A 20,275-nucleotide genomic window follows, 5' to 3' on the forward strand; every position below is an offset into this window, starting at 1 on the left:
CAGATTGAGTGGTGAGATGTGGATGGAAGCTATTAGAGAGTGGATAGTTATGATCGAAGCGGATGCTGCTGTCGTTCTATATAAGCCCATCCCGATTTAGCTCCCGTCGCTTAGTAACGTCGATGGCTAACATTGTACGACGCTACAGGCTCAGTTAGCGCCAAGGGTGGCCGCTAAGCTACAGGGCACATCCCCTAAGTTATGCTACTAAGTAACTGCCCGTGCTACCATCCGATCGGCAGATGTTTTGACAACCTAGAACTGGTCTAAGAACATTGAATATTAACCTCTCGTTGATCCCGCATCGTGATAGATTTTGTTAATTTTGTCTTTTATTTGACGCACTTTTGTTCAAAAGATTCACTTTGATGCAAGTTCTGCATTGGCCCCTGTTCAAAATTAGGCAGAGATGGGGGACCTTGCCTGTTAAATGCTTGGACGGGGGTATGGGCCGTCACAGAGGTACTTGAATCGCTATAGTAACTTTCTGGGAAGTCCAGGTATTGTCGTGCCATTTGCCAACTCATTCCACACGCATCACATACCCACGTTTGTACCTATGATGTGATTCCTATCATGGGCTTCAAATAGAAGCACCCAAGTTGGAGCCACCAGATAATCAATCTTTTTAGGTTAGCCAGACTTGTATGCGCCTGGGGTAGACGGGATGATCCCACCGCCACTTGGCACCATGGCAAGCGTGTCTGTAACTCCATATTTCGAGTCCAGCTCGGTTACATATAAGTGCTTCGTATGTAGGATGAAACAGATTCCCTGGCGACAATGTTTAATTGAAACGGTATCATAAATTACATCATGTCCTCACCAAGTAAAGAGCCACTCTCTTCTCCATATGCCAAAGCGTCGGCGAACGACAAGGAGACTGGGGTATCAGAGATTCGTGAAACATCTCAGCCATCTCAGGATGCCCAACTCGAGCCCAAGTCTTCCCCAACCCAGATAGAACCACGCATTGCTGAATTGGTTAAAGCACCAGCAAACGAAGAGTCAAGGGCCTTGGAGGTTCGTGAACTATCTCAGCCATCTGATGGTGCCCGGTCCGGATCCAACTGCTCCACGACACAAATAGAGCCACGCGTGGAGGAATTCATAAGAGCACAGGCGGACGAACGAGACGATAGAGCAGCGGAGACCAGTCAACCATCCGAGTCCAACGGCTCCACGACCCAAGCAGAACCACGCGTTGAGGAATTTATAAGAGCGCGGGCGAACGAACAAGAGGTCATAGCAGCAGAGATCAGTGAATCATCTCACGATGCTCCCTCTGAGTCCAACGGCTCAACGACCCAGGTAGAACCGCGTGTGGCGGAGTTTGTTAGACAGCAAGCGATTGGGGTCCCCAATATCCCAGTTGAAGATATAGCAACTGTTTTCACCAGAGCCGTGCCCGCCGCCCCAGATGCTCGACTTCTTATACATTCCGACTACCCAGATGGTCATGATATGAGAATGAATCCAGCTATTACTCGTCTCTCAGGGATCACCCGCGGTAGGGAGATTCTCGCCGTGGCTCAAAGACTGCATGATGTGTACTTTACTGTCCAGTTTTCGGAACCGATTGAACTCAATTGTCAGGTCTTCTATGATCCTGGAAGTGATGATTGCTTTTTTATCAACCTATCGCCAGAGCATATTGAAGTACAGCTTTGCGGAATCAGTGACCCTGGCGCTTTGTTTGTGCTCAAGAGCAAAAAAGGGCAATCAGTCCAACCTGGCATTTGGAGGATTGCAGCAAACCAGGGATTGGACCATCACCCTCTTTTTGAGTTTTTGCTACTCGAGAAGCCATTCAATGTCTCGATTCACAAAGCAAATACGCCACTTATCAAGCGAGCTGCTGATGCAGATGTTGGAAAAATGTCAAAGCGGCAAAGGCTCGAAAACAGAATGCCAGCCGAAATCATTGCCACTCAATCTACAGATAGCCTATTAAGTAAATCGGGATCAACAGAAACTGATCTTGGATCTACCCGAGAGATAGTTGACAAGGCTGCCGTTCCACTTCTGGATCTTGCAGATCGAGAGACGGCGGTTATTAAAGTCCACCCCGCTGCTACCGATTCTGGCACATATCGACTCCAGCGAATCAAACAGTTAGGCGCCACGAGATCTACATTAGTATTTTCCTGTCGACACTCTGGCCTACCTAAGAAGCGCTTAGTCGTGAAAGTCCTTCGATATAATGGCAATTCACCTTTACATCTACCCATTTTCGCAAGACTGTGGGAGACTGAGAAGTCACTACTTCAAGACTTGAAGCATGTAAGCAATTTATTTATACGCACTTGAACCGTGTTCTAATTCTCCCTAGAGAAATGTTGTTGCACTTGAGGCTTTTGATGGCCGCATGTTTGCGATCTATTTGGAACTGCTCCCATTATCTCTCTGCCGTGGGCTTTACTCGCCGTTTACACAACCTGATGCTCATATGATCCTCCTCAACATGTCATCCGCCCTTTCGTATCTAGCTAATCTAGGAATAGTCCACAACGACATCAAGCCGGCCAATATTGCGTATAATCCCCAAAGAGGTGCTGTTCTTTTCGATTTTGGAATGGCTTGCAAAATCGAAGAGAGGCCGGGAGGCGGGACGCCTTGGTATCTCCCGCCAGATATGATTGAGAATAAAAATCGTGGCTTACCGGGAGATATCTGGGCCATGGGAGTAACGATGCTATATGTTCTTCAAAAGATTAAAATGCCTGAGAGAATGACTAGAGGTTGGAATCTTCGAGAATTGGTCCCACCTGTACAGAAAGAGAGCAGTGCCTTTGTTCAAATGAACGATTGGTTGAACATTGTTGCTGAGAAGAGGGCCGAGTTAAACAAAAAAGATTTGGTTGAGAATGCAGTGTTTCAAATGCTCGATACAGATGGTGCATTGAGGGCTGCAGCTGGGGGTATTGAGGAAGCGCTCAAGGTGCCACTGAAAGCTTACTAGGGAAATATCAGGAATAGGAATGCTTAAATTCCTGTTTTGTAGGCTCTGGCCTCTTTAGTGGTTGAAATTTATCCCAAAATATTTTTCCTCGTCAAAAGTTGAGTTTGCAGTGATGCTGAATCAAGTCCAATACAGGTACTTACAGGTACCTAAGCAACAATAGGTGGACAAACCCCCAAATCATTTGAAGGTTTTATTGAAGATTTTAAATGGCGATTCGCTATGCGTCGACTGTATCAGTCAGCTTTCAGGCTGTGATGGTGCATGACACTCGTTAGAGTACACGATAGAATGCATCTGATAGTCAAAATACTGTGATCATCCATAAAATTGCATGGCACTAATCCAACAGTCAATGTGTAGTGGAAATGGGGAGATGTAGAAACGAAACGAATTACACTTTATTCCCATGAAATAGTCCGAACATATAACTGCCCCAAGGTAATTTGGGATTTAATCGCTTTGTTGTATTGTTGGAGATATGTTGAGGCGTAAATATCGCGAGTAAGTACGCAGTTATGGTATATATAGCAAATGTATTAAACGAATGTGGTTTCTATGTATATAGTCTATCTTAAAAGAATGCAGTGCCTATTTTGTAATCCATTTTAATAGACTGTATATAGGTAGATGATAAATTATGGAATCTCATTGATATCCTAGCGAAGAATAAGCATATAAGTAAACAACATTGTGGGTATTGGCTCACGCGAAGACTCTGCACAATCATCCTCATGTTGGCAATCTTTTTGGCAGTCTCTCTGCGCAAGCGTACGGTATCTTCAACCAGTGTGTAGGTGGCTCGTTCAATTTTGACAGTCTCTTTGTGCAAGCGTAAGGTTTCTTCAACCAGTGTGTGAGTGACTCGCTCAATATTATGCAACTGGCGAATTTTCTCTTCGAGCTTTATCATTGCCTCTTCAATAATGATAGAGTCATCCAAAGAGTCGATCGACATGCTCTCCATTGTTTATGTTGGTATCGATGGGTGAGATGAACACTGCGTAGAATGAGGCGCTGAAGTTGCAAGAGAGAATGGCTAGATTATGTATAGCAGTGATTTTGTAGAGAGGATTGCTAGATGATGTAGTGATTGTCTACTTAGAATTGTTAGATTATGCGGTGATTGAGGTGGGAAATAGTTCTCTATTTATACAAGTCAGTATGATACTGCCTGAGAGTCAGGTTGTTGTATTTTGGGTTAGATTGTATGCATTCGCCTAATTCCCCACGTAGTTTTTACACTGATTTCTATGTAAAAAAGACAGCCCCACAAAATTTTTGGTAGTTTTTACACTGATTTCTATGTAAAAAGAACAACAGCCCCATAAAATACAGGCTGTCAGAGCCGGTATTTTATGGGGCTGCCTTTTTTTACACAGATTTCCGTGTAAAAAGGCAAAGGGTATAGGATTTTTGGAGACACCGCGAAGACTTCGCGTTGAATTTGGATAAAATCTCATGCACCAGGGTGGACTAGAACAGAACAAAGGTTTAATATAATTTGGGCTCGTATTATCCATAATAAGTTCTTTGAAGGAGTAACTCGAACTCATAACTAGGTTTTAATTACTTTTTATCTTGAACAGCTATGTATTGTTGGAGATGATGGATTACCTCTAGATATGGTACTATCTATTGAAAGAATGTGCTATCTATTTCTATACTTTATTTAAACGAATGTAATGGCTACTTCGATAGTCTCCTGCAGTTTGGTACCCTTCTCTTCGAAAGCGTCGGAGGTAAGCATAGTTTTTGACTATAACCCGCTGCCAGTCTATGTTGGAATCTATTTGGTCTCTTTCTCGATTTTGCTCTGTCCATGATGTATCCGATAGTAGCCTTCTATAATTTTTTTTATATATTTTATAAAGTAGATGTGTAGTAAATGAGATATCGTCAACCAGAATATCATTGCTGTCCTGGTGGAAAATAAGCAATAAATAAATAATGCTATGGTTTATGAAGCTCACGAGAGGCTCAGCAGCATCGTCCTGCTGTAGGCGAGCATTTAGACAGTCTCTTTGTGCAAGCACTTCTGCCAATACATAAGCCAGCGATTAAGCCGCTTAGTATTATATATCTGACGAAAATACTCCTCACGCTCTATCATAGTCTCATCAACGACACTAACATCATCCAAAGGATCGATATATATCTTCTCCATGGATTGAGTTGGGTTTGTAGATTGAGGCATGACTGCGTAGAATGCGGCGCCGAAGTTGTGAGAGGATATTATATAGATAGAAGGGCTAGATTGTGTATAGTGGTGATTGTTTAGAGAGAATTGTTAAGTTAGAATTGCTAGATTATATGGTTATTGAGGTGGGAATTGACCCTCTATTTATACATTTCAGCTCAATACCGTCCGCGAGACGCGTTTTTCTGGTGGTGCCGCAGTTTCTTCACCGCGTCCAATCCTTCCCCCCTCTTTGCTCAGCTCCTGAATCAGTCCCCCTCCATTCCCCCTCCATCACCCCTCCATTTCACCCCAATTTCCTCCCAAACCGGCAAGAGGGCAGAACCAACAGCTGCTGGAAAGGCATTTGGCACTCATTGACCTGCGGGTTTAAACTATACCGATGTACATGTACTTATTAGTTGCACGCTGACCACCTACTTCTCAGGTATATCTACTTTCTGGCGTGCAAACAACGGTGAGGCTGCTGCAACTTCGGCGGTTGTATTCTGGTTAATCAGAGTTGCATTTGTCGTATTTTGGGTTAGATAACATGCATTGACCTAATACCCTGTCAACTTTTTCGAAGTTCCTACGCAAAAACTTCGAAAAAGTTGACAGGGGGGTATTAGGCCAATGCTATGCGTTGAATTTGCATAAAATCTTATGCACTAGAGTGGACTAAAACGGAACAAAGGGGGCTGGTGATGTGACGAAACGGGCTCCCGTATTCTATGGTGTTCTTCTATACTCGGGTAGGAAACAAAGCCCCTCTTAGAAAGTTGTTGATACTATCTAAACCAAGTTCAAAGAATATAGTAGTCAGGGCCCTTGCTGGGTATGCACTGCAAAGGAATCTATGAAGTAGAGATGCGGTGAAGAGGTATACAGTGCCTAGCTGTTCAAAGAAATGACCAAGCTATCTTGTCGAGTCAGAACTGTGATTGTATCTCTGAGGCATCACATTGTGTATTAGAGCCTAGTTCTGTTATTGGTCTCTTACTAGTTAGCTGTCTTCTTATTTCCTTATCCCACCTATATACATCTTTGAAGCCATATCAAGTCCGATTTCTGTACGTCTTATCCGCTTACCATACACTCAAAAGATTTGCTACCTCGAGACGAGCTTACTCTTCACATACGTCCATCGCTCAGCTTGAGTGAGTCTGTGCTCCTTGAATGTAGTTACAATATAATATGGCTCGATCTCACTACCTAGGTAGTAGCACAGCTTTACCAACAGCTATCATCTAAATTAATATAGAAAGCTTAAATAAGGTGCTAACCTGTGAGTGACAGCTTAGTGGCCGCTTTTGCCCATTTTGGCTCAGCCTTATACTATCATATCGCGCAGTACTTCCAAATACCTCCTCCACCGCGGGTGGCTTGCGGGCTTCAGCTGTCTTTCCCGCGTATCTCCCGTCCGTCGACATGCCGTCATTTGTGGGACGCCGAAAGTGCCCGCACAGAATATACACACTTATGCGCACACAGTCCTACCACGAAGCTGCATGTGCAAGTACCATCTCACAACTGCAACCTCAAACCTCAAGCTGAAGCTGAAGCTTGCTCAGGTCAACCACCACGCCTCTCCCGCAAGGGGGCGAATCAAATCCCGATAACCTGAATAGACGTGACATCGCGTCTGCAACAACATCGTCAATATGGAATCCTCGCCGCTCACCAAAGCGCACGACCACGCGCGAGCGGCTGCCGTGGCCACTCGCCAGTCCTCCGACACCACCGTGGCCATCAGCGAACACACGCTGGCCGCGGGCGAGTTTGCCAATGCCGCCAACCTGACGTCGAGCGTCGAGGCGCTCCGGACCCTCAAGCTGCTGGAGGAGCACCACAGGAAGCTCGCCGAGATCCTCAAGCTGCCCCCGGAGCAAGTACCGCATATGCGCGACGACGGCGAGAAGATGGCGTCGGAGAAGGATGGCGATGGCCTCGGCACCGATGCGGGCGACGCTCTCCAGGCCGCAGTCACCAAGGCCCAGCCGCCCGGCCTGTCGCAGCGCCGCTACATGCCTCGCGAAATGTCGTCGTCCATTGCCAGCAATCTTGCGTCGGCGAGGGGCATCCGGTCCAAGGATCGCAGCCAGCCGCTCAGCCCCAGCGTGTCCAACGACCAGGCGCCGGGCAATGTCGACCCCCAGGCCAAACGCGATGCCTCCAAGGCCAAGATGCAGAACATTATGGAACGCCAGACTGGTCGCCCGACTTGGGTCCCGCCCACCACTCCCGTGTCTAAGCAGCAGGAGGGAGCGGCAAACGGCGGCGCGTCTCCCAAGGTCGAGCAAGGCCCTCCAAGGGACGATGGTGGCTACACCCGCTTCTACAACACCTTTGGAAGCCTCATCAACAAGATTTCTGCCCCTCTTGCTTTCGCCGGTCTGCCGCTCATCCAGGAAGAGCCTGCCACCCCTGCTGAATCTGTCATGCCTTCGTCCAGTGTCAACCTGTCTCCCACCAAGCAACCTCGTGCTCGTGCCTCCCCGTCTCCCGGCGCTGAACCGGATCTGTCCAAGATTTACTCAAAGGCTACCATGCGCGCCCTCGTCCGAGATGGCCACACTGCTGCTGACTCTTTCTACGTTGTTCCCTCTACCGGTCATACCATGTCTTATGCCAACATCCTCAGCTACGCTGAAAAGGAAAAGCGCCGGCTGGAAGCCTCAACTCATGGCGACTTCTTGCCTCAGGATGAAGACGACGATGACTTTGTTGATGCCCGTGAAGCCCCTGGTTCTTCTGTAAGCGCCCGACGACGGATTACGCGTAGCCACTCGGAAAAGGAACTGTACAACACCATCGAGGAACTCAGTCTGGAAAACAAATCGCTAAAGGATATGCTTGATAAACTGTCGAAACGCCTCCACACTTTTGAAGCCAGTGCCCAAAGCTCTGCTCTCGCTCTCGCTGAAAGCTACCGTATCATGCCTGGCGGGTCGCCGCTCCCTGGTGGAAGCGGGAGAGCGAATGACGATGAATTGGTACGCAAGAATAACGAACTGGAGGAACAACTTGCCGAGATGACGAAGCACATGGAGCGCCTGGAGAAGGATAACCGTAAGATGCAAAAGACGCTTGAGAAGTACCGTGAGAAGTGGGAGACGTTGAAGGCTGGTGCCAAGGCTAGGAGGGAGGCGCAGGTGACGGCTGAGAGCGTGGAAGACGCACGCTCTCAAGTGTGATTTGATTGCGTTGCTGATGCCTTCTTTTCTGAAACTTTTTGCCCCATGTTAGCCGTTTGGCTACTTAGTCAGTCTTTATTTGTGCTTTCGTCTGTGGATGTAGGAGGGCAAAAAAGCGTCTTACCAGCGTAGCTTTTGTCCTAAATATATACAAAGGTGTTAACCCCGAAAGTGTTTGTGATCGTGATTTGATGCTTGGTCTAATTCCACCAGAAACTAACACTGAAGCTGATGCTCAAACTCCGGACGTAATGCCACCACCCGATGGGAATCACCAGGGTATCTCCCGGGTTGAGTATCGTCTCCCAATACGGAACGTCTTTCAACTCTTTCCGAATACTCTCCCAATCATTCTCGCCGTCCTCGTTCTCATCCTCATCCCAGCCTTCCAAGACGCCAATGTCTAATTCACTCGTATTACTCATATCAACACCATGTTCCATCCCTCTAGGCCGCAGCCGTCCCGTCTCCTCAGGCGAATACAACCTCACATACTTCGTCCCAACAACCTGACACAACAAATTATGATATCCATCCGTATGAAGCGGCGTAATCGTCTTTGCAGGGCCAAACCACGCGTTTAACTGAGGGACTTGCACCGGCGTCTGATCCTTGGTAGGGTCCGTAGGATGGGGCGGGACGTCGGCCCAGCAGAAATCGGGGACCTGGATGTCGTTCCGCAGCGCGGGGATTTGTTGGAAGAGGTTGTGCTGGGCGAGATAGCCGACTTTTTCGGGCTGAAGCTTCTCGTCGGCCTGTGTGGGTGTTGCGTCGAGGGAGGAAGTGATGCTTGGGTCGATGTATTTTGCGAGAAAGTGTTTGAATTGGATTAATTCCTGGCTCCAGCCCTCATCGACGTAACTACGTCCAATTTCAATAGGGACGAGCCTCCTCCCGCCAAATGTCCTAGAGAGGAGATACTCGGGGCTATTCCAGGGCATATCAGAAAACGCCGGCCATTCCCTCGTCAAGTCAGTAAAGACAATGGGCAGCGGTTTACCCGAGCTCTCCTCATTCATGTACTTTTCAAACTTTTCCAACGTCCAGTTCTCATATCGCGGACATGTCTTTTCCGCGGAGAGACTTGGCCGATCGAATGGTTCGTAAGTAGAAAAGGTTGCGTCTCTCTTAATGCGCTTTGGCGGCCGTTGAGTTTCTTCCTCGGATGTTTCTGTTTCGTCCCAAAAACGGCTGAGTAGATCCAGTGTCTTTTCGATCCATTGTTTTCCCAGGGGCTTTCCTGCGCCGCCGGCTACTATAAGTGCTCTGTCCAGACTCTCCACTACCTGATCCATGACTTTCTCTTCAAACGAATCCCGTCGAGCAGCCTGTAGAATGGCGTAATATGATATGAGAATCAATGTATCTGTATATATCCATCTCCAGCAATACGGCAACAAATCGAACCGATACGCATAAAACGCCGTCATGCAGACCGACGCAAGGTCATCCAGCCTTGTCCGTAGCAATTCCTCATCCACGCCGGCGTCTGTATTCTGATGCAGGGATTCGTGTAACTTGATGAGCAGATGGGCTTGGCGGTGTAGTAATTCCTGCATCGCGAGTGCTTTTAGATCTGTTTCCGTTGGTTGTGATGGCTTGGAAGGCGCATCGGTCGTGATATTTTCAGAGTCGGGTGATGCATGTTGAGACGCGGCGATGGTGGTTGCGGCATCACGATATTGCGATAAAACCTGGTCGCGCAGGGAAGCCATGCTGCGATGTGGACGTATTGATTGAAAGAAATGAAATGAAAACCATTAATCTAAATATGGATTGGCAGATAGGTTGGCTGTGTGAAGCATGTGGATAGCATTGAGAGGAAAAAAAGTTGAAGTTGGATGAGAGACCATATTTTCACTTCATTGTAGGGTACCCTCTATCAATTATCAACCCATTGCGGCATCGCCATAAATACTCCCTCATCAACGAACAAGCCCAAACATACTAATGTGAATGCGGGATATTACTGTAAATATCCTAATCATTTTGAGGTTTTTCTAATCCAAGTGTCTCATTTTCACTCATTGCTTCACATTCACACTCACTCACTCATCATCTCTCACAAGTAAGAAACCCTTAGCTTCATCAGAATAATATTTCCATCAGACACAAAGACCCTCCCCCCCCAACAACCCAAACCAAATTTCTCCCTAACGTACAAGACAATCGAATTTTTTTCGTTACATCGCTTGAGCTGCGCCGACTTTACACTATTCTAACAGGTCCATACTCCCACAATGCCGTCCCGCCTACCCTCTACCAGGTAGCCGTCTCTAACACGTACACGCTCGACGATGGCGGCATTCTTGGCGCCCTCAGACGCGGCAATGCCCGCTCCGCAGTCCCATTGCCGTCCCTCGACCTTATCGTACACCTTGACCACGTCCTCGCTGGCCGCACTGACAATCCGTCGCGCATCAAACATCATGCTGGTGACGGGGTTGTCGTAGGCGTAGGCGTCGTAGATGGATCCGGTTCGGAGATCCCATATCTGTACAAGGTGGGTTGTTAGTCGATGCTGCAGAAAATGAAGTAGAAAGGGATAGAAAGGGACGGATAGGCTTACTCTGATGCTTCGGTCCAAACTGCCCGTCACTAGGTGTACATCGTCAAACTGCAGACATGTCACGGCGCCGGTGTGTCCCACCAAGCTGCGGTGAACCTGGCCGCTTCGGAGATCCCACAAGCGGACCATGCCGTCGGCAGTACCGCATGCCAGCGCCGATTCAAACACTTGCAAGGCACCAACAAAGTCGGCCGTCGTTCCCTGGGCTCGGCCAGTCGGTCTCCAGGTGTCATCGGTCGTTGCGATGGCCGATGCCTGAGCAGCCGCCCACATGACATCGAGCGTCTGAACGCAGCGGCCCTTTTCCAAGTCCCAATGCCGGATCGTCTTATCTGCTGAGCCAGAAACCAAAACATCTCCCCTGAAATGAAGCGCGGTGATTTCGTCGACGTGAGATGATAGCGTAAAGAGAGCGCAGTCGTCCATGCTGCCCTCCGGCGGCTCGATGGGCTGCGCATCGGGGTGTTCAAAAGCAATAGCGTCCTCGTCGTCATCGCCAACGTCCTTGCCGCCTTGAGGGTTGTAGTGCGTCTTGCTCAAATCCCATAGCCTGATGGTGGCATCCATAGAACCGGTAGCTAGAATGTTATCCTCGACCTGCAAAGCACGCACCGAGGCCGTGTGGCCCTCCAGGTAGCCCATGCAACGCCCGGCATTCAGATCCCAGACTCGGACAGTGTCGTCCAGAGCGGCAGTAACCAAGGTGCCGAACGGCGCATCAAAGTCCATGGCCGTAATTGTATCGCGATGGGCTCGGATTTCACGGATGTTGGATCCTGGCGCAAAGTGCTCGTGCAGAATGGGCATGGATTTCCGACGGTGCACCTTTTTCGTCTTGCGCTGCTTGTTGTCGGTTGCGGGTAGCTTCTCATAGACGGACTTTGACATGAATTCGGGGTCGTGGTCGTCGGCATCGCCCACTAGATCTCGCTCATCCTTGGTGGCAGTGTTGCGAGCAATCTCCTCGGCCTCGTCGACAATGGCTTGGACTTCGTCGATTTTCAATTCAAGGTCCATGACTACACCGGGGCAACCAAAAGACAAGGATTAATTAGAGACGGAACTTGAGAGTAGCAGAGAATGGCAAAGAGAGGAGAGAAGAAAAAAAAGACATTCTACTGGGGCATGGGTTCAAAAACCTACCATCGTGCTCGAGCGTCGCCTCGTCCTGCTCAAAGCCCGCCAATCTCTCGAGCACAATCCTACGCATGCCGTAGAGATTGGCAATCTTGTTGTCTATCTCGCGGATCTCACAGCTGACCATGCTCTTGCGCACCCCCAGCAGTTCCAGCTCGTGCACCATGGACGTCTTTTCCTTCTTGAGCTGGGCCAGCTTGTTGGGCGTTGCGGGGGTGTTTTCTCCCTCCTCCAGCAGCTTCCTGCCCCTCGACGGCCGCCGGCGGTGCTTCTTCCCATCCTCCGCCAACTCGGGGAAGCTGGCCTGGAAGCCCTGGAACAGCGAATAGGCGTTCTGGTGCTCGGGGATGTTGGACAGCAGCTCGTCGGGCAGGTGGGTGAGGGCGCGGTGCTGGATCTCGGCCGTGGACAGCTTGGACCGCACAATTTCGGTAGGGCTGGACCGGGCCATGGAGAACATGCCGCGCTGCACGCTGGGTCGCTTCATCTGCTTGTGAACCTCTGCCAAGGCGGCGCGGTAATGGGCTCCCGAGGCCTCTGCGGCTGGGCCCATGAGCTGGCTGGCCGTCACAGTGACCTTGCGACTGAAGGCTTCAAGACCTCGAGTCTGCGGCAAAGAAGAGACATGACTTGGTTAGCTGGCTGCGCTCTGGGGGGCAAATGGCAAATCGCAAAAAAATGACGGCTCAATGCAATGGGCCCGGGTTGTTGCGGTAGGCAGAGTTTTTTTCCCTCTTGGTGTGCTGGTTTGCGACATACAGAGATGATGGACTGCTCGTCATCGGGGCCATCGTCGAAGGCATAATGGCTCTCCGAATCGGCCATTACTCAACGGCTGGCCCGCTGCAGGCTCAGGATTCGGGCTTGAGGCAGCGCAAGACAAGGGGTGCGTTGTGTGGTCAAGGGAACAACGAGATGGAGGTTTTGCATCGCAAAAACCGGGCATGGCTTGCGGGTGTGAAATTTGGATGACGCGCGCAGAAAATGAGAGCGCCGAACGGCACCAACCGGCCCCCGGCTATTAAGTACAAGTACATGGCTCGGCCTGCTAAATTGCTGCTAAATGGCTGCTAAATTGCTGCTGCCGAGGCGGTGGTTTTCATGGGATTGTACTATAGTCTACCAGCCACCCCTCTAGCTGTTCCAGTTGCCCTTTGTGTGTTGTAAACCACCCGATGGAATTGGCACCACTGCGGGTGATGATGGAAGTCTTTGTACATATACATTTCGCACCAGAGGCTATCCCAAAGTACTGCTGCCATTAAAGGTAACATTACAGTAGGGAGCTACCGTGACTGGCTTTTCGGCACGCCTTGGCCTGTGAACCGACGCATAAACAATCAAATGAGAAACCGGCTAGAGGAGCTGCTTGTTGCACGGCGTTTCGGCTTGTCTCTGCTAGTTCGCTTTTGCACAGGGCCGATTTCAATCGTTGCCTGTGCGGTTCGCTCGATGCCCCACTGGGGGCTTTCCGGGGGTTCAAGGGCAGACCCCAGCAGTTTAGAGTCAAAGGATGGACTTGATTATCGATCGCCAGGGGACCCTAGAAGTCTCATGGATGTTCAGTATTGGTATGTGTTGACGATGTTTGGTGATAATGATGATAGCAGAAACCAGAGGAGTATATCGATAGTTACAGAAAGAAGCGACGGCAGTACAGAGTACGTATCTAAGAAATGGTAAATCAAAACATCTCTTCTCTGCATCTCGTTACTACAATTGAACTCCGTCTAGTCGCTGCGATCCATGCTACATATATAGCCAACTTGGCGTACTCCGAAAAGGCGAGCCCGATGCCGTAACCACATGCTAAAACGGCCAGCATTTGCTGCTTTTGGCAACAAAGACTTCCCCAATCTGACCATTCCAGCGGCGCCTCATTTCTTACCCGGCACGTGAAGCTTGGATAAACGCTCGTCCGCATCCCGCCAGGATCGATGGAGATCTGAGCCGCTCTTGGGGGCCTTTGGTAAGCTGAGCTGCCGCTAAAGATGGGGCTCGTTGAGTCTTCCCACGGCAGACGCCGGTCTCGGGAGCCGGGCTCAATTCCGACCATTCCTCCATCCAGCATCCAGCATTCAGCGCGCCGAAAGCTTGCTTGCCTGTCAGCTCAGCTTATTTATATCGTGGCTGACGTTCGGTCCATCCTGCTTTTCCAACTTATTTAAATTGAGCGATACCCCCTTTCCCTTGATTGACGCTGCCCCAAGATGGATTCCGCAGTGGACATGGCCGATAGCTCTCGAGCGCTGGATCTGGCGCGCATTCGCTTCCAGCTCATGTCAGTTGGTCCGGGCTATGCAGAGCTCCCAATCCCCAATTCACCTCGTTCCAAGCCTCTGACACGTCATATAGCCGACTCGAAGACACAATCACCTACCATCTCATTGAGAGAGTGCAGTTTCCTCTGAACAAGGCGAGTCACAGATGCGCGAAGCCAATCCGTAGAAGCCCTGAGCCATCGTCATGTTGCTGACTCGAGCTCCCCTCGTCCAGACAATCTACACACCTGGCGCCCTTCCCATCCCCGACAGCGGCCTGAGCTTCTTCGACTGGTACTTTTTCCAGCAGGAGAAGCTGCAATCCCTTATCCGCCGCTTCGAATCGCCCGACGAATACGCCTTCTTCCCAGAGGCTGTCCAGAAGCCCATGCTGAAGCCTCTCAACTACCCCAAGATCTTACACAACAACGACGTATGCGTCAACGACAAGATTAAGAAATTCTATATTGAAAAGTTTCTACCAAAGGTGTGCCCCAACTTTGGCCGCGAGGATCGAGGAGAGTCACAGGAAAACTACGGCTCTACATCTACCTGCGACATTGCCTGTCTGCAGGCCCTGTCTAGGAGAATTCACTTTGGCAAATTTGTCGCCGAGTCCAAGTTCCAGTCGGACCCTGAGCTCTACACGCAGCTCATCAAGGACGAGAACCGGGAGGCCATTGGCGAGTCCATCACCAACAGAGCCGTCGAGGAGCAGGTCCTCGCTCGTCTTCGTCTCAAGGCCGAGACGTACGGCAAGGACCCGTCGATGCTGGGAGGCGTGGAACAGCCCGTCAAGATCGACGTGGACGCGGTGGTGTCCATGTACCGAGATTTTGTCATTCCCTTGACCAAGGAGGTTGAGGTTGAGTACTTGATGCAGAGGCTTCTACCAGAGGCGTAGAGCAATTCACATCATCTATTGCGGCGCAGCTATATAGTCACCCACGGCCTTGACGGCCTCCTTGAATTTACTTGCCTCAATGAGGATCATATGTCCAAATGTCTTGATGCCCATTTCTTGAAACGCCCGCTTGCTGTCTGCCACCGCATCGTCCTCTTTTGTGTACCGGAAGCTGCCGTGTGCTACGGCGTATTTTTGTAGAATCTCATCCTCGGGGTGGAAGTGGTAAGTCGCAGCCTCTTCCTTGGCCTTTTTGCGTTTTCGGTCCTCCACGTCCAGCGTCGACTCTACCTCCTGGTATGTCCTGGAGTAGATGAGGTAGTAGGAGAATTCGTACGGCTCCTTGTCCTCTACTGCGTCCTCCACCTCTTCAATGAGCATTGTGTACAGCGGCGGCGCAATTTCAGAGGGCATGTTGATGAGTCGCTCTGAAAAGACGAGTCCCACGGGCTTTTGTGTGGTGATGAGCTCGGCAACGGCCGATATTGAGGGGTTGGTCTGTGCCTTGTCCACGATGTACTTGAGAATGTCCTTCATGGGCTCCTTTTCGCGGTGCTCGTATGTGTTGAGGACCGTGAGCATGGCGTAGGCATCGTTGGCCTTGCCGTCAACCTTGACAGTCGAGCCAATCGTTGGTTGTGACAGGATCAGGTCTGAAAGCGCAGACATGTTGAAGAGGTTGGCGTCGACATCGAACAGCTGCCGAAGCAGTGATTTTGTGCCGTGGAAATCAATCTCGGGGTCGAAGTTGAACCATTCAAAATCCACATTGACCATGTCAAAGTCCTGGCAACGTCAGCCCAGCTTCCATGGATCCTCGTCTCTCGTCTCACCTCATCATCGCTGCTGTCCTCGTCCATTCGCTCAGCACCACCATCTGCGGGCGGCACATCCTTTGCCTCCTCCCTTGATCTCTTCTTGCCCATTGTGACTATGAGTATCTGATTTCCCTTTGCGATTGATGGATCGTATCTGCGCTCCGCAATGACGAAGCAATCTTTTGCGTTGACCTCGCTGAGCTTCGATAACGAATTTTTGTTCTCCATACCCCGCGCTATACCGCATCTAGCCCCGATAAGAGCTCAAAGGCGTCTAGCTAGACGCGATAATCTGCGCTTAATCAGCCAACCAGCGGCCACTCCCCAGACTGTGCCTCGTTCCCACTTGGATGTCTCGCAACTTACGTAGCCGAACCGAATCAGCAGCTTCACAGGCGACATCAACTTCGCGCACCCACCATCGCCGGGCTTCCAATCGGGCTGCGGCATGAGCGACACCCAATTCTGAGAGAATCGCCATATCTAGTCGCCGCATCTAATCTTCTCCTCGCAAAGGCCCGTCGTCATCTGCCTACCTTGTCGCTACACCCATATATTGCCGCTCTCCCGAGCCTTTGTTGAATCCGACCGTCACTATGGACTACAGCGCCTCTATACACGAGACCGAGGACCCGGCGGATTCTCCCTGGGGCAACACTCCAGGCTCGTCTCCCCAGCATGATCGCACGACGTTTGCGAGCCTCACGGGAGATGCTCCTGTTCCCGCTTTCCCGTACACCCCGCAGTCGTCCAACGGCCTGGGACAAACCGGCGACGATGTCTTTCCGCAGTCCGGCTCAATAACTCCCGCAGCAGGTGGAGGGAGCGAGCATGAGGAGGCGGGATTGGCACCGTCTTCAGAGTCTGGAGCCGTGCCTCAATCTGCCGGATCTGAGGGACCTCCCCAGTCAACAGCTTCGACAGAGGTGCCGTCAGAAGATGCGCAACAACCTCGAAAGCCTCCGCAGCCCCAATTCCGATTGCAGGCGAAGATTACAGGACTGGAGAGAACAGGAAAGAAGGATCCGATACTGCGATTTGATGTCCACGTGAGTTATCTTGTGTTCTGATTCATTGACAGTGCCATTAGTCTAACAAGCCGCTCCCAGACGAACCTGCCTCGATTCCGCACCACCCAGTACCGAGATGTCCGACGTCTGCATTCTGAGTTTGTCAAGCTCGGAGAGCACTTGATATCTGCAAATCCCGAGGCCCTGGTTCCCGCTGTCCCTCCCCCGATTACATCGGCTGGCGCTGGTACAGACGAGGATGAAAACCGAGTCAAGGCCCTGATGCAGCGATGGTTCAACTACGTGTGTGGGAACGAGGTATTGATGAGGGATGATGAGATGGTGCTTTTTGTTGAAAGCGACTTTGGTTACAGCCCGCTGGTGAAGAGAAAGCAGCCCGCAACTGGTGTTCGCAGGAAGATTCTGAAGCAGTTTGCTCCGCCTCCCGATGATACCCCTGAGCTCGCAGAGGCTCGTCCAGTCGTTAAACTGTTCTACCTTGGTACCATGGATGCTGGCCACAAGGTTGACAAGCTTGTCAAGGCTAGGAGAGGTAAGACAGGGCATCAGCTAAGCGAACTACCTTTATCTTGCTAACAAGTAAAACCTGCAGGCCTTGGGCTTGCCGAGTCTGATTACGGTGTAAAGCTTGGCGCCATGCATGTCCAGGAGCCGCACCCAGGATTGGCAAACGCATACAAGAAGCTCGGTAGAGTGATTCAGACTGTTGGTGACCTCCACGCCGCTCAGGCCACGGCCGAGGCCGCCACCATTGGAGACCCATTCCAGTACCACTCGCAGGATGCCTTTATCGTCAAGGAATCTCTCACCAACCGCCAAATCCTCATCCGTGAATTCTTACAAGCCCAGGAGGTAACGCGGAGCAAGCTGAACGCTGCCGATCGTCTCAAGGCTAGCTCCAGCGTTAGGCGAGAAAAGGTTGACGAGGCCATCGCAGCTCTCGACGAGGCCCGGACAAACGAAACCCAGCTCTTCAACAAGACGAGTAGAGTCACCCAGAGCCTCGTTCAAGAGCGCCGTCGGTGGTTCGACAGAACGGCCAGTGACCTGCGCCTGGAAATTAGGGAGCTTGTCCTCCGCGAGATTGAGGCCGAGCGTCGGTCGCTGGCCCTCCTCGAGAGCGTGAGAGCGGATATCCGGTCCATTGATTCCTCAGGTGGTCTGAGCCGTCTAGGCCGTGAATCTCATCCTACCGTGCGACGAACCAGCCTCGCTGCCAGCCAGGGACCTAAGGGAGATGCTTGGAGCGGCGTTCCTCGTCGGTCTGACGCCACCAGCCGCAGCACCTCGGGCGTCGGCAAGTTGGACGAGGCTGAGGGCGAGGACGGCCAGGATTCTGGGTCGGGCAAGCTTGGGGGCGGACTCGGCAACTTGGTTGGTCTGGAGGAGGATGACGAGGACCGAATCGACGCGAGGAATGCGGCGAGCCGGTTGGCCACAAGCACTTTCTAAGGGACGTTGGTGGTTTACAAAGGGGTGGCTTTTGTTTTCTATTCGATGCCCAGAGTGCGGCTGTTGTCGTTAAAATATAGTTCCAGACGAGCACATGTTTATAGTCACATTTTAAGAAACGAACCAAAGTCGACGAATAATAAGGGGTAAGGAAATGGAATAGAGTTGTTTTTTTTTTTTTGAAAAGGGAGTAGCCGTGATGCATGCACATGTTCTAATATCTCATGAGTTAATTACGGCTGAGCAAACGCCAGCCATTGTCGTATCATTCATTACCTATCTATCAATCGTTCCCAAGCGTAGAACATGTAAGAAAATAAAAACGCCCCATGATAATGCCTCGAGCAAACAAAGAAACACCAAAAGTTGTAGCCTTTCAGACAAAGCCTTTTTCCATCATTAAACGTGCAAATCGCCCGTGCCAGGAATGTTAAACGGGACTCCCATAGAGTAATCCAGCGTCCCACGCCTTGCCGCGCCCTTACTCGATTCAATGGCATGGAATTTCCTGCCCACGTCCTTTGCCTGGTTGACGCCTTGCATGATGGAGTTCAAAAGGCCGAGGAGATTGACGTTGTTGGACTCGCTCTGGACTTCCTTCTCAAAGGCCTCTCTGTCTGACGGGATGACGAGGTCGAGGCGGCTGACCAGGGCCTGGATCTGCCGGAGAATGTTCAAAGATGGCGTAGTATTGGTAGTGTCTGTATCCATGCTCTCTCCATCTTGGTCACCTCCGTTGATGTATGAGGACGGCAAGCGTTCCAGGTAGGTAATGATGAGCTGGATTCTGGAGTGCAGCATCTTGATGGCGTTGGCCTTGGCCGTCAGCGCAGCAAGCATCTCGTCCTCCTCGCGTGACAGAGCGCTCGCATCATCCACCACCGCGTCTCTCCTCTCCTCAACCTCACTTTCCACCAGCCTCCGCTTTCCCTTTCCGTTTGATTCTATCGAACGAGCCGGCCGTTCCTCCTTGACGGTTGGAGCGGGGGCGCTAGCCGCTGCGTTTCCACCGCCGCTCGCCACGTAGTTCATGCTGATCATCTCGGTTTCGTCTGTCTCGACGGAGTAAGGCACCTCTCGGAATCTAAGCTTGAGTGCAGAATCACCGTCGTCCATCTTCTTATCCTCTCCGTCATTTTCCGCCCTGGCGTCGTCGACCTCGAAGTTGCTCTCGTATATCGTCAACGGCAATTTACCGCCAACTGAATGCTGAGCGACCTCCTGCGGGTGGAAACCTAGCAAAACGGCCGACTCGTTCCAGTTCTCGAGAATCTGGCTGTGGATGGGCAGGATGGTAGGCGAAGGGCCCGATGACGACAGCAGCGTGTACCAGCCGACAAAGTCCAGTTTTCGGTCTTTATGCACAAGGCACACTGGCAAAAAGTCAGTTAGCAAAGCACGTAACGGGATGTCGCTGGAGGATTCGGCATACTCTGTTCCAATCTTCTGCCAAACTTCTCTGCGTTGATCAGGTACCCTCCCTCGACCTGGGGTGCTTCCTGGACGTGGCACTCGAAGGCGTGCTCAATGGTGATTTCCCGGCCATTCTGCTGGCCTAACAGAGCCCCGATGATAGGGCCCTTTTGCTCCCGCAGAGTGTGTCGTGTGATGTAGTCGGAGATTGTGAGAAGCACCAGCGGGTGCAAGACGGCCTGGAGCTGCGAGCTCTTCTGGGTTGATAGAAGAGGGTTGGAGCTGGGAGCATCCATGGTGGCGGAAGATGTTGGAACTTTGCCGGCGGAAGGCGATTCGGTCGGTATACGAG

The 20,275-nt window shown here is 50.9% G+C and overlaps 8 protein-coding genes across 8 annotated transcripts; 4 read left to right on the plus strand and 4 right to left on the minus strand.

The window, feature by feature from the left end:
• Nucleotides 1–816: 816 nt before the first annotated feature.
• Nucleotides 817–2,962, plus strand: TRIVIDRAFT_68804 (putative serine/threonine protein kinase; the record flags this gene model as incomplete). Its single annotated transcript, XM_014099129.1, has 2 exons — nucleotides 817–2,283; nucleotides 2,333–2,962. 2 exons carry the CDS (start codon nucleotides 817–819, stop codon nucleotides 2,960–2,962), a joined length of 2,097 nt encoding a protein of 698 aa, XP_013954604.1.
• A 638-nt stretch (nucleotides 2,963–3,600) lies between these two features.
• Nucleotides 3,601–3,929, minus strand: TRIVIDRAFT_224126 (uncharacterized protein; the record flags this gene model as incomplete). The annotated part of the gene is made up of 2 exons (XM_014099130.1): nucleotides 3,601–3,621; nucleotides 3,672–3,929. 2 exons carry the CDS (start codon nucleotides 3,927–3,929, stop codon nucleotides 3,601–3,603), a joined length of 279 nt encoding a protein of 92 aa, XP_013954605.1.
• A 2,876-nt stretch (nucleotides 3,930–6,805) lies between these two features.
• TRIVIDRAFT_58659 (uncharacterized protein) lies at nucleotides 6,806–8,338 on the plus strand (the record flags this gene model as incomplete). The annotated part of the gene is made up of 1 exon (XM_014099131.1): nucleotides 6,806–8,338. The coding sequence occupies one exon, from the start codon at nucleotides 6,806–6,808 to the stop codon at nucleotides 8,336–8,338; it is 1,533 nt and encodes a 510-aa protein (XP_013954606.1).
• A 200-nt stretch (nucleotides 8,339–8,538) lies between these two features.
• Nucleotides 8,539–12,887, minus strand: TRIVIDRAFT_77370 (uncharacterized protein; the record flags this gene model as incomplete). Its single annotated transcript, XM_014099132.1, has 5 exons — nucleotides 8,539–9,936; nucleotides 10,602–10,832; nucleotides 10,908–11,926; nucleotides 12,051–12,651; nucleotides 12,804–12,887. The coding sequence occupies 5 exons, from the start codon at nucleotides 12,867–12,869 to the stop codon at nucleotides 8,539–8,541; spliced, it is 3,315 nt and encodes a 1,104-aa protein (XP_013954607.1).
• A 1,355-nt stretch (nucleotides 12,888–14,242) lies between these two features.
• Nucleotides 14,243–16,184, plus strand: TRIVIDRAFT_209729 (uncharacterized protein; the record flags this gene model as incomplete). Its single annotated transcript, XM_014099134.1, has 4 exons — nucleotides 14,243–14,325; nucleotides 14,400–14,460; nucleotides 14,541–15,995; nucleotides 16,043–16,184. 3 exons carry the CDS (start codon nucleotides 14,255–14,257, stop codon nucleotides 15,207–15,209), a joined length of 801 nt encoding a protein of 266 aa, XP_013954609.1.
• On the minus strand, nucleotides 14,243–16,184 carry TRIVIDRAFT_77364 (uncharacterized protein; the record flags this gene model as incomplete). Its single annotated transcript, XM_014099133.1, has 4 exons — nucleotides 14,243–14,325; nucleotides 14,400–14,458; nucleotides 14,539–15,995; nucleotides 16,043–16,184. The coding sequence occupies 2 exons, from the start codon at nucleotides 16,133–16,135 to the stop codon at nucleotides 15,225–15,227; spliced, it is 864 nt and encodes a 287-aa protein (XP_013954608.1).
• A 439-nt stretch (nucleotides 16,185–16,623) lies between these two features.
• TRIVIDRAFT_2436 (uncharacterized protein) lies at nucleotides 16,624–18,510 on the plus strand (the record flags this gene model as incomplete). Its single annotated transcript, XM_014098946.2, has 3 exons — nucleotides 16,624–17,076; nucleotides 17,137–17,590; nucleotides 17,651–18,510. The coding sequence occupies 3 exons, from the start codon at nucleotides 16,624–16,626 to the stop codon at nucleotides 18,508–18,510; spliced, it is 1,767 nt and encodes a 588-aa protein (XP_013954421.1).
• Nucleotides 18,511–18,972: 462 nt separating this feature from the next.
• TRIVIDRAFT_127977 (uncharacterized protein) lies at nucleotides 18,973–20,204 on the minus strand (the record flags this gene model as incomplete). Its single annotated transcript, XM_014099135.1, has 2 exons — nucleotides 18,973–19,883; nucleotides 19,943–20,204. Coding segments are annotated over 2 exons (1,173 nt in total), but the record flags the coding sequence as incomplete, so codon positions are not given.
• Between the last annotated feature and the right edge of the window lie 71 nt (nucleotides 20,205–20,275).

This window comes from Trichoderma virens, assembly GCF_000170995.1.
Source record: "Trichoderma virens Gv29-8 chromosome Unknown TRIVIscaffold_80, whole genome shotgun sequence".
Lineage (NCBI taxonomy): Eukaryota > Fungi > Ascomycota > Sordariomycetes > Hypocreales > Hypocreaceae > Trichoderma > Trichoderma virens.